The 12,547-nt window shown below is 44.7% G+C and overlaps 1 protein-coding gene across 4 annotated transcripts in view; it reads left to right on the forward strand.

The window, feature by feature from the left end:
- Positions 1-12,547, forward strand: part of mllt10 (MLLT10 histone lysine methyltransferase DOT1L cofactor) — a 36,117-nt gene that overhangs the window by 11,367 nt on the left and 12,203 nt on the right. For all 4 annotated transcript variants that reach the window (XM_037455679.2, XM_037455677.2, XM_037455678.2 and 1 more), the window contains exons 7-10: positions 5,993-6,091; positions 6,383-6,725; positions 7,741-7,959; positions 8,290-8,784. In XM_037455679.2, coding sequence (XP_037311576.2) covers positions 5,993-6,091; positions 6,383-6,725; positions 7,741-7,959; positions 8,290-8,784 — 1,156 coding nt within the window. The remainder of the gene's footprint in view (positions 1-5,992; positions 6,092-6,382; positions 6,726-7,740; positions 7,960-8,289; positions 8,785-12,547) is intronic.

Genomic DNA, 12,547 nt, shown 5'->3' on the forward strand with positions numbered 1-12,547 from the left:
CCTGGAACAGTGATGGGCTGGAAACCCAGGACCGGCTTCATAGTTTTCTCTCTCTCCCACACACAAACCCACAGAGACACACACATAGACAGACACATGACATTTTGCAATGTTAACAACCGCTGATGGAAAGCCTCGTGCTGTTCTATTGATTGTGTGTGAATGGCTTTGGATGCGGGCGCATAATATCATTAAGCAGGGATCGTATGGATGACAGGAACGTACGCGAGGGAATCAATGATGAGGAAAGCAATGTTGTTAGCAGAGTGGGTTTCATGAAATGCCACTTGATGGATGTTTACGGCATGTTAGCGACATTAGACTGGACTCGGTCAGTCTCCAAATTTAATTTCAAAACTTAAATTATTCTTGTTTGTGGTTGATTTCATCAAGACTGGATGGTTTTCCAGTATCACTCAAGGCACTGGCTTTAACTTCTTTTTTTTCTTCTTCTTCAAACCATCCTCGCTGCTCACAGCTGCATATGGCTTTGAGTGACCATGCCCATAGGTCAAGCCTTGTTACATAACATTCTGAAAATACAGTTCTCTTGAAAGCAGAGAGAAATATGTTCAAATTCATCAAATGGAAAACATAACAAAGTTCCCTGAATGGTCCCTGAAAAGAGGTGCAAAGAAAATAAAGTTTGCTTAATACACTGGTGATTTCTTCCAAGTTGTTTTTCAGAGTTGAACGATGATCAAGTGTTTTTCAGTGGGAGCAGCAATCGATGAACTCTTGCACACGTGTTGTACTGTATGTCTGTATGGAGATCCGCATTAAGACTTTTTTTTTTTAAGGGAATAGATGGCGATTAGAGAGCTGATGAGCTGTGTGTGAGGCCAGAAGAGGAGGATTTCTCCCATGGTTCACCATGTTGCCTCGGAGAGTCCGTTTTACATGAGCAGCCAAAAGAAACGGTCTCTGATCATAGATCTGTACCTCTGAATAGACTGGGCAAACACAAGCCTTGATCTATGCCTGGAGGTAATTTGGCTGTAATTTGAGGATGTAGTTCTTTGTCACCATGGCAACCAATACCATAAGCAACAGCGATCTGACATGGACTGGGATCGATGAATAAGACCCCTCAAAAATATCCCTTGATGCCCCTCTACATGCAAGTTTTGGCAAAAGAGTAACAATAAAACTGCTCTTGGTTGTGGGGGATGTTTACTGCAATATAGGAAAATAACTATGAGAGATATATATATATAACCTAGAGTTCCTCTTTACCTTTTTTAGCGAAGGAACATGGGCCGTGGTAGTATGTGTCAATTAAGTGGCTCTTCCTCTCAGTGTGTGGAGAGACCCCGGGACATGGACAAGAAGGTAAGACAGCCCCTGGACCTTCTCCCTGCCTCCCAACAATGAGAGATGCTCACACTGGAGGGACAGGCAGGCTCGCAGTAAGAGCCTCAACACTTTTTAGTGGTTCTAAAAAAAAGGCTCCATAATCAGCATTTATTTGGAGACATTCGTCTGATTTGATGGCAGAATATTTATTTGTATTTACGACAAGCGATGTGAGGATCGTGTAATTGGAATTGAAGAATGGGAGAAAAAAGTGTTTTGTGATCTGAGAAAAACTAAATTGAAACATTTGAATGGCACAAAGGTAAAAAAAGAATATTTTTCTGAGAAGCAGAAACTATGCTATGGTTGGTATTGATTTAAGCTCACAATTTTTACAGTTGAGAGTTTAAAGGGGAAATAGTACACTATGGACCAGGTATTTTCATGGCTTTCATGGCTTTTTGCTGCGGCCCACCTACACCCACCAGTGATCTAAGCCTCTGATGAATGCTGCATCAGTGTGACTTAATCATCCACAGCCGTTAGAAGGACATGTAATCACAGGCAGCGAAAAATCTGAATTAAAAAAAAAAAAGAGTGTCAAGTCATCTGTTCCACTTTTCTTTTTTTTCGTGCGCACCAGTCCCTTTTAAACCAGAGGACAGGGTTGGGGCTGTTTTCTTCTCATATTGTGTCCTTCTCACAACATTTTTTACCAATTTTACCAATTCTGATGGTTGATGCTCTGTCTGCAACTTTTGTAGATCTGGTATTCGATTTTATATTAGATTTATTAGATTTGAGCAGTTAAATGGAGATATTCAACCCAGTGTAATGTACCCAATAAATGTGCATGACTGTCCCTTCATAGTTTAGCTGGTTAAGAGAGTTCTGCTCAGTGTCATTGATTTTCTCCAACAATGAGCCCTCTTTGGACGGCCCAAAGAAAATCCCTCCCTCCCTCCATCCATCCTTCTTCCCTCCTAACGTAGCAGTGGACGGGAAGATTTCACAGAATCGAGATATCCAAGCTGGTGTTGATGTGTCAAGTTTATCGTGCACTCGTAGCAACCAGGAATGAACAAAGGGCCGTCATTAGATAAAACAAGAGAGGAGCACTTAACATGCTCTGGCGTGTGAGCCATACCCTCTGAGGGAGAAACCACCTCCATTATGAAGAAACAGACTAATCTTACTGCTCTAAACGTGTCCCTGATATTTTTGATATTTTTGATATTCATGCTGTTGTTCGCTGTGTGTGTGTGTGTGTGTGTTTGTGTGTGTGTGATATATATATATATATATATATATATATATATATATATATATATATATATATATATATATATATATATATATATATATATATATATATATATATTAATGACCATGGAATTTAGTGTGCTTACTAAGGAAAACTTCCATGGAAGTTTTGTCTTTTAGGGAATACACTTTTATTCAACGTTCATATTTTTATTGTCCAATAAAAGAATAAAGTTCTACTCAAATTTATTTTTTAAATTTTGTATTAGAAATGTTTGCATGCATGTCTGCTTATGACGAAACAAATGTTATGTCATATGACAGGGTAAATACAGATAAATTACCCCCAGATTTTCAGTTTATTCCCATTAATTCCCACGAAAACTTTCCAATGTTGAATAATCCTGGAATTTTGCAACCCTACAGTTGACGAAGGAAGGAAGAATGGATATTGTTTTAAAAGTGCCTTTTGGCCCAGAAGTCAGCCACTCATGCAATTCTTTTTCATTTTCTATCAAACAATAGTTACATTTCTGTGGAATGAGATATTCATGTTCTGTGGCGTTTTCTTGATGCTTTGAGTTTCACTTTCTATCTTTTTCTAATCATACTTAATTGTTCTTTGGTCGAAAAGTGTGAAACAAGAGAATAGATGGTTCATTAGGTTCATTCATAAAGTAATTTATCCAAAGCGAACATTTCTCATGTGTGACATTTTAGCTGGCTACTTTTCCATTTCGTCAAACTGTGTGTGTGTGTGTGTGTGTGTGTGTGTGTGTGTGTGTGTGTGTGTGTGTGTGTGTGTGTGTGTGTGTGTGTGTGTGTGTGTGTGTGTGTGTGTGTGTGTGTGTGTGTGTGTGTGTGTGTGTGTGTGTGTGTGTGTGTGTGTGTGTGTGTGTGTGTGTGTGTGTGTGTGTGTGTGTGTGTGCGCGCACGCGCGAAGATATTTGCCCACATATTATGCAGCTCCTCAGCCCTGGCTTTTGTTAATGCCACCTTATAGTTGGAGTATTCCACTTCTCGTTCACTCACACATGTGCAAGCATTGCATACTCTCCATCCACATTCCAGGGTCAGAGATCAATAGGCGTGCGTGTGTGTCGACACTCATACATTATGTGCTTTGGTTTTATACCCACCTCATGTTAGACTCTGCAGTCAAACTAGAGCAGGGGCTTAAAGATCCCCACACTGGCCACTTAGAAAAGCCCTGCAGGAAACACACACACACACACTCTCATCTATACATACACAATGGCTGGTCAGAAGTCCTGCAGGAAACTGCACAGGGGAATTCCTGCTAAACCTGAGCGGATTATTTTACCCCTTCCTGTTGGTCCGTTTCCCCTCGTCTTCCCTCGTCCCCGTCCCCTTCGTGTCTGCACCCTCTCATCTTCCTCCTGCTGTGTTAACACATGAAGCATTTAAGATGCATCAAAATGAAAGACAATGCTTTTTGTTTTTAAAGGCCCCTTATTTCTTACATAACCAAGCTAAATTTATGAGATATTATCTCTGCCCCGGTGCTAACTTTACTTGGTGAATTGTACAGACGGTTTTGATTAGACATCCCAGATCCATGGCACAAACTATTATTTTTAGTACTCATTTATTCTATATCATTTATCAATCCTCAAAGCCAAGCATTTTTAACTAGGGGTTTCTGCTCTGTTTTATTTAATGGTCTGATGTATATTTTGCATGCTTTGTTTTAAACTAAAGTCCAATCACCTCGGAACTGGGACTTATGTCCACGATCATATTGTCGAGAAAATGATCCATGAACAGATAACTAAGGCCCTAATGTATTTTAGTTGTAATGACTAAATTGTAGAAATACTATTTCCAAGACACTAAAGAACTTTGAGACACGGTATTTGCCTCATTTTTAAAAAGTGTCCCGGTTTGGAACCCCGCCACCATCGTCCCGCCGTAGACGAAGGGGACGTCGGCTCCCGTTGCTGCTGGGGGGGGGATGAATAGGCACGGCCCTCTGTGCACTTCCACCGCACACATTTACGCCACACGGTCTGAAAGGGCACTCGGACATGTCAAATGATCGGCCCGCTAGCGGTCAGCGACCGAGGAAAAAGAATGGAGAGGACACGCTGAAAGGCTTTGTCTCTGCCTGTATAATCAATTGACCTGATTGATAAGGGTGTGTCAGGGTTACATTGTGTGTGTGTTGTGTTTCCCACGCCCAGCGCCTCAGGTCCTTGTGTGTGTGTGTGTGTGTTATCTGACTCTCTCCGCTCAGCCTCTGTCAATCAACACCTACCTCTGGAATGTTAATGAAAAACAACAAGAGAATCCTGAAGATTTTTACCTCCTCTGTCTCTCGCTCACGCTCCTGTTTTCTCTCCTGTTCGTTTGTCGCCGTTTCATAGATTGACTTGATTAGCTTAAGATAATCGCCAGTGGTCAATATAAACAGGACAAACCCATGCCGGGAGGAAAAACACATTTTAGACTCTAGGGAAATTTTGTTTTATATATATATTTTTTAAGTGGATTTATGATACATCAGGCGGCATCTGATGAGACGATCTCAACAACTAAAAAGCTTTAAATCAAACCTCAAGGAAAGAGCTCCCGGATGTACAGACACAAACGGAACGCCTCGATCGGGTCCCAAAGCCCAGACTCTTGGCATTGGGTTACATTTCCGCTGTTAACTGCTACTCGTAGAGGAAGTCTGGCTTAACTGTCACCAGCCGTCGTGGTGGGGGAGCATGTTGAAGAGGGGGGAGTTTCATCGTTGTCGTGACACTGGGCGTCACGCGCATGTCGAGTCCCATGTCGTCTCTCGGGATTGCTGCATAGTGTGTGCGTGTGCGTAGAGGTGTCGGGGTGCGGGGATGCGCAAGGGTACCCAGTTGCCACCTCGGGGGTGCGACAGGAGGAGGAGGGGGGGGGCGTGTGTGTGATAGCAAAGGGTGTAAATTGAGCCGTGATGGTCCGAGAAGGAGGATATGATTGGATGCAACGATGAGACCTTGTGAAAGGCAAGAGGCACTTAGGCGCACTCTCCTCTAAACTGCAGCACGCCGGATTCCTGCTCCTCCGGCCCGTTCTTTATCACTCCTCCATCACTCTCTTTGTGTTTGTGGATCTCTTAGCTTTCATCTCAGACTGAGCCTTTGAAATATAATGCTCTCTCTTTCTATCAGACACACACACACACACACACACTCTTTTCCTCTTTTGTGCTTATTTCCTAAGCTTATCCTGATAATTCATTCCCACTGGCGGATGTGATCCCGTGTGTCTCTGTATTCTGTCTTCCACATGCTCCTCAAAATGCAATGTGAAAGAAAGGGTTGTAGGTGGTCCGTCTTTATTTCTCTTTTCTTCCGTATTGCTTCTCAAGCAGCCTCACCCATCGGTTTCGTTTTTTTTTTTTTCTTCTCTTCTTTCTATCCTCCTTCCTCAGAAACACAAGGAGAGGGACAGGCACAAACCCAAACACAAGAAGATCTCCATGGACATGTCCCCCTCCCTTGTCCTTCCTAACATCTTGGTCCCGGACAAGGTGAGGGCAACTCCTCTTTGTGTCGGTGAATTTTCACTGAACTAGTTAAATATTATAGGAGGGATGGGTGTTTTTTTCCTCCCCCCCCCCTCCTACCTTGATTTTCCTTTTTTTGCTTGTCTTCTATATCGCTTACACATCCTGTCCTCCCGCTGACCTTTCTCCCATTTTCAGTCCTCCCTCTTCGCGGCGGCTTCTCATGGTTCCTGTCCTCCCCCTCGCCTTCCAACCATAATGTTTCTGTATTCTGCCCCCCCTCCCTCACTCCCCTTCCCTTCTTCCTTCATCCAGACCTACAACAGCGGCAGCTCAGGGGGAGGAGTCACCTCCCTGCCGGCGTCCTCGCAGAAGCGGCTGGACGATGCCACTGCTCGCTTCACCACGGCCAACTTTCAAGAGGTGTCCTCCGCCCTCGCCCTCTCCGGCGGCGGCTCCAAAGACGGCTCGGCGGCCGACGCCGGCAAGGCGGCCTCCGAGGTGAAGAACAAAAAGAGCGGCGGCGTGGGTCACGTGGCGGGACAGAGGGGCGGCCGCAAATCCCTCACTTCCTCAGGGAAACCCCTCCCTTCCGCCGTGGTCACCATGGCAACCTCCTCCACATCTGCCTCTGCCTCCATCGGGCCTTTCCATCAAGGTGAATTAATGGCTGCAAATGGTCTTATATGTCAAGTTTCCCACTGCTGGCTATTTAGGCCTCCGGTTTTAGAATCCAGGACACGGTGAAACCCTACATCCCAACTCGCACACTCCTCTTTAGACTACACCTTGACTAAACACTAACAAACTGTAGCACTAACACATTGTAGCACTTCACAATTGTACTTATAATGGCACTGATCTATAACGTGTTTTGAAACTGCTTGATTTGATGAAAATTGTACTTTCTTTCTCTACGGTTGAAATGCACTTATTGTAATTTGCTTTGGATAAAAGCGTCAGCTAAATGACACGTAATGTAGAAAAAAAGGTGAATGCAACGTCAAATTGTCCCACCCACCCAAAAAACAAAGGTTCAGCAATCAGTGCAGCACCATCTTAATTATAGCAATGCTGTTGAAATAAGTGTGTGATTTGTGTTTTGCGTGTGTGTGTGTGTGTGTGCACGCAGTGTAATTGGCAGGATTTTGGCCATGTTGTGTGGCCCTGATAACAGTGTTTGGTCTTGACCGGCCTCTGGCTCCTGTAATCGGGGGCCTCGTCTTGGGGGGGGCGAAATAAGGCCTAGACACAAGAAACACACCAGCAGAAGGAACACGTGGGAGTGTGTTGGGGGGGTCAGGAACTGAAAGGAGTCAGAGCTCACACTGAGCTCCTGTGTTTTCTCCTATCGGAGACCTTGAGGCCTCTCGGCAGACGTGTGTGTGTGTGTGTGTGTTTGTTTGTGTGTGTCTGGTAGAGAATCTGTGTGTGTGTGTGTGTGTGTGTGTGTGTGTGTGTGTGTGTGTGTGTGCGCACTTCCTCTGATACGAGGAAGGACTACCAAGCAGAAAAACTCCTTTCTTTGGTTACGTTGTTGCTGCTCCCCACGTGATGATGGAGAGCAGTCTCACAGAACCTTTTCCCCAGCCGTAGCGCCCGTTTCGGCTTTTGTGTTGTTTCTCTCCCGCCACTCATCATTTTCTCTCCTCCATTGTCCTTCTCTCCTCCAGGCCTCCTGTTGACTAGTGCCAGCAAGACGCCCTCCGCTCCATCCTCCTCAGACTTCCTGAGTTTCTCGGATTCAGCGCTGCGTTCGGGGGGGGGCACCACCTTCTCCTCCCCGCCGTCTTTCAGCAGCTGCCTGGTGAAGCCGAGCTCGGAGGGCGGCGCCTCGGAGGGAACCACGGCCCTCTTTGGCTCCATGATGTCCACTAACACGGCCTCCGCAGGTACCAGATGCTTATTTGGGTCAGAGGTCACGCTGGTTCAGTTCAAGTGTGTTCATGTAATTTGGTCAGGTGTCCAATCAGTTCTTTCCCTGTTCGTGGTCACATTGTTGGTTCTCACTATTACGGCAGAGCCACATTTTTCAAGCAAAGCTCCTTTAGTGGAATAAGTAGATTAATGAATAACGAGTTGGTTAGGGCCCTGTTTTACAAGAGAACCGATGACCCAGGCTGTGCTTTCCCCTCTTGGATGACCAGCAGGCTACAGAAAAGCACAGAGAGGCCGCAGGCTTTACGCCAAAACGTTCACTTCTGCTTTTCTTGTTGTTTCAGTGGGCGGGAAGCTGTACGAGAACTCCCACAGTCACACGGCCACCGAGACGACGAGCCTGGTTGGGCCCGCCGGCTACAAGCGGCCACAACCCTCCAGCTCGCTGCCGGGGATCGGAGGAGCCGCGGCGGGAGGAGGAGGAGGAGGGGACGATGGGGTGAAGAAGAAGAAGAAGGGCAACTGGCGCAACAGATTTGGACCTTGCTTCACCACGGACGTGAAAGCTTCCGAGCCGGCTCCCTCGCTGACGCTCCCCTCCTCCTCGACGGCTAACACCACCGCCGCCGCCGCCACCTCCTCCACCGCCTCCCCATCCTCCTCCTCCTCGTCGATGCTCACAGGCCGGCCGGGCATGGTGTCCAGCAGTGGCTTAGGAGTGGGGTTGGGAGCAGCAGGAGGAGGAGAGAGGGGGCTCGGCGTCATGGGTGTCAGCAGTGGGATACAGAACCACAGGAATGGGAGTCTGCAGAGCAGCAGCTCCACAGCCGCTGGGCCAGGTGAGAATAACTAGCGGACCACACCAAACACAACAATCCTTTGTCTCACAGGTCCATCTCTCCGTCAGCGTGAGCAGCATTATGGCGTTTTGACCTGCTGTTTGGCAGCGTGAATAGGGAAATTATTCAGTGGAAGTTGTCCTGTTGTGGCCCGATGCGTCATCACAAGGACCGGAAGGGGAGGTGGCTCCCGTGTGACATGGGGGCCGCAGCAGTCGTCGTTCTCTTCTTCTCCCGCACCCCTAAATGCTGATGTGTGGAGCAGAAGGATGTTTGTGGTTTGCGTCAGTGCAGCCATGTAACATTCCCACCTCAAACGAGGGGGTTTGACACACCTTTTGTTATCGGTTCCTTGTGTGCGTGGAAGCCAGAGTCCGGGCTCCGTGCTGTTTGCTCACACACGCGGAAGTGGTCTCTGTGTTTCTTTCATCGTGTTCTGTTGCTTGGCAACTGTCTTTATGCTTTGGAGTTCCCCTCTACTGATGGAAATGGCTCCGCTCAGCCAACACACAGCCCACATCTCTCCTTTCTTCCACAATTGCCACCCTTTTTTGTTTCTCCCCTCTGCCTCCCGGGTGCTGTCTATTACCTGCGTTCTGCTCCTTCCATCGATCTTTGCCTCACCTGTTGTTGCTTTGTGCGCTGGAGGGTGTCCCCTAATCAATGTGTACATGCTTTTTATTATAAATTAAAATTTAGTAAATTGATTCTCCGATCAAGGTCATATACATCATGGAATCAGCAGATCCAATACAAATTACCAATATGTACCTGTTCTTTAAAATATTTACCAATGTTGACCTGGATTGTTTTTTTTGTCTCTTACAGAGCATGTTGCATGTTTTTATTTCATGTGGGCAAATTGTTTGTCCTTAACCTTGAAAAGCTTTAATAGATATAAGACGGACCACTCTGTAGCGTCCGTAGAATTAATGAATCAGTGGTAATGCTGTTTTTTTCCCCCTCATAGCAGTAACAAATGTTGTGGTTGCTAAGAAGTGCAACAATACACTGATGGTGATCTAAACATTTATCTTATAGCCTGTGTCTGCTTTGAGGAGATAAAGTTCTTGTATAGGTCCATCTTACCTTTATGCCAGCCATTTTATAAAATCATATATATCGTTTATATGTGTGTGTGTACTGTTACTGTGAGGAAACATGTTACACGTTATTAAACCTAAGCGAGGGAAGCAGTTTGAAATCAGGCTTTACTTAAATGATTATATTTTTGCAAAACATCAAATGAATCGAGTAAATATTCTCGTTCAGTGACACTTTGAAAGGTGTGTTTAGTGGACCTTTTCAATGAGTTGGTGGGGATACTTATTGGAGCCGTTTCAGGATGCTTTTAGTGTATTCCACTTTCAGTGCTTGGGGCGTGCGCGTGTCCCTACAGCTGTGGCGCTCATGTATGGCTGTGCATTGTGTGTGCGTCTGAGAACCGTGTGTTCTTCTTCATACTGTAAATATTTAGCTGGAAGTTAATACAGGGCAGTGATGGGGAGGTTTTTAGCGTTTAACCCCCCCTCCATTCTGTCGGCTGACACGGCATGCTGACGGATGGATAGTTAGCCTGATAGATATGTGTGGAGGTTGGGCGGAGGCAGGGGGTTAGATTTTGGTTAGGTTAATGTTTGACTGCAGGGGGGGTCACCAATGGGACGGGCGATGGTGGGCTCTGTGTGGGGGAGGAAAGCTGTTGGATGGACATGAATTTATTCAGACCTGTGTGTGTGTGTGTGTGTGTGTGTAAAAGAATAATAAGAGACGAGAGAGCATAAGACGCGTATCGCTCGTTATTTGTATATTTATTTGCTCATTCATATTTAAGATTGTTTTTGTTTGTTTATATTGTTTATTTATTTTTTTGTGAAATGGTCATTATCAGCAAATTGGTCTAACCTTAAAATATGTGAGGGGGAAGTTGTGAAAACCAGCAAAATTTTAAAGTGATTTCACTTTAAAAATGCATTGTTGTCACGGACATTTTCAAAGCAGTACTTTTGACTGTTTTTGGAATTATTATTTAAACATTTATTTTCATATATATGTGTATATATTTTACCATTAGTATATTTAAGTGTGTATTTAAGACTGTTGACACTGTAAACAGCTTCTGATAACACACACACACACACACACACAGCCGTTATGTAGACAACCTTAAACAACACATCTGGCAATTTGAAGGAAACCTTTTAAAAGTGGCAGTGATTTCATGAATATTACAATATGGTTCTTCTTCCTGAATAAATTGAATAACATATTTTCTGTTGAAGATACAGTAGTTCAGTTTGAGTCCCAAACTCTTCATAGTAAAATACACAATTGAATTTGGCTGTTTGGCAAATTCACAAACACATTGTGATACCTACACACACACACACAGGTTTTTAGATTAGTGTTAATCCCGCCTACATGGGCAACATAGATTTCGTGTGCAGGTGATACCAGCTTGAACTGACCGAGGTGGACATTTTTAAACCTGACAAAAGTTTTGTCAAGAAGGGAAAAGCAACACTGAGGTCAGACAGCAGCTTTATAGGTTCATGTTTTCCATTCTTGTGTGTGTCAACATTTTATTTTATTCTCTTTATTCCCTTCAAAATCGGCAATTCAAATATTATTTTTTGTAATATTTGAAAATGTTCTCACCCGCGTAGAAGGCTAAATGAGTACAATAATACATTTGCACAATAGCAGTTTCTCACCATCTATAAAAAGCAGCCCGATTGTCGCCTCTATTTTTTCGTCTGTTTATTTAATTTGTTTGAAACAAATATTTACATGAGTTGGAAAGATTTTTCACCCGAAAAGTAACAAAATAAAAAAATGATTGTTTTGATTGTAAACAGAATAGTTCAAATGAAAATTTCTCCTTTGCTTCGTTCTCTAAAAAGAAAGAGGAAAATAAGTTATTTTTTTTCTTTGCTAATCTAAATACGCCATTTTGTTGTTTTTAATTCCAACATTCCTGGCTGTGATTTACAAGCGGCGTTCACATATCGAAAAACTTCAATAGTCTCACATTATAAAATCAATATGAACTAATTTATATTACTGGTTCTGTTTTGCCCCCCCCCCCTCCCTCCTGGTTTCATCAATGAGCTAAACTCTGATAAAACGTTGGTTTGGCCTCTAATCCGACTGCTAGAAATCCTGCAGGAGTTCGTGCCCCAGAGTCACGGCTGCCCTGCTTTGGGTATCAATTTTTTTCTGGTGCATACTACAAAGCGTTATAAATAGTATGTAGGTTCATCCAGTGTTCCTATCACACTCTCTCTCTCTCTCTCCCCCCCTCCCTCCCTCACCCTCCACCACTCCCCTCCTGGCACAAAGATCTCTTGTTCCCCAAGTGAATGTGTGCTGCCCTGAGCCATTCAAGCTTTTGTGGGGCTGAGGGGCCCCGTCCTGTCTCCCCCCCACCCGATGCCCCCCTCCCCCTCCTCTGCCGGGGTCAAAGGGGGCAGGGGCAGGGCTTATCCCTGGTTAGTGGGCGAGCACAGGGGTGTGTGAGAGGGAGGGGGAGAGAGAGAGAGAGCAAAGAGATAAGAGAATCAGTACCGGTGTGTGTGTGTGTGTGTGTGTGTGTGTGTGTGTGTGTGTGTGTGTGTGTGTGTGTGTGTGTGTGAAAATGGATATGATCAGGATTTTCCATGAGCTGAATGAAATTGTCTGATTTAGTACAAATAATACACATGGAGAGGAAGCATTGTCTTAATTTGTAAAAGCGTATTGGAGTTGTCAGATTTTTGTGTGT

The sequence above is a fragment of the Pungitius pungitius genome, chromosome 19, assembly GCF_949316345.1.
Source record: "Pungitius pungitius chromosome 19, fPunPun2.1, whole genome shotgun sequence".
Lineage (NCBI taxonomy): Eukaryota > Metazoa > Chordata > Actinopteri > Perciformes > Gasterosteidae > Pungitius > Pungitius pungitius.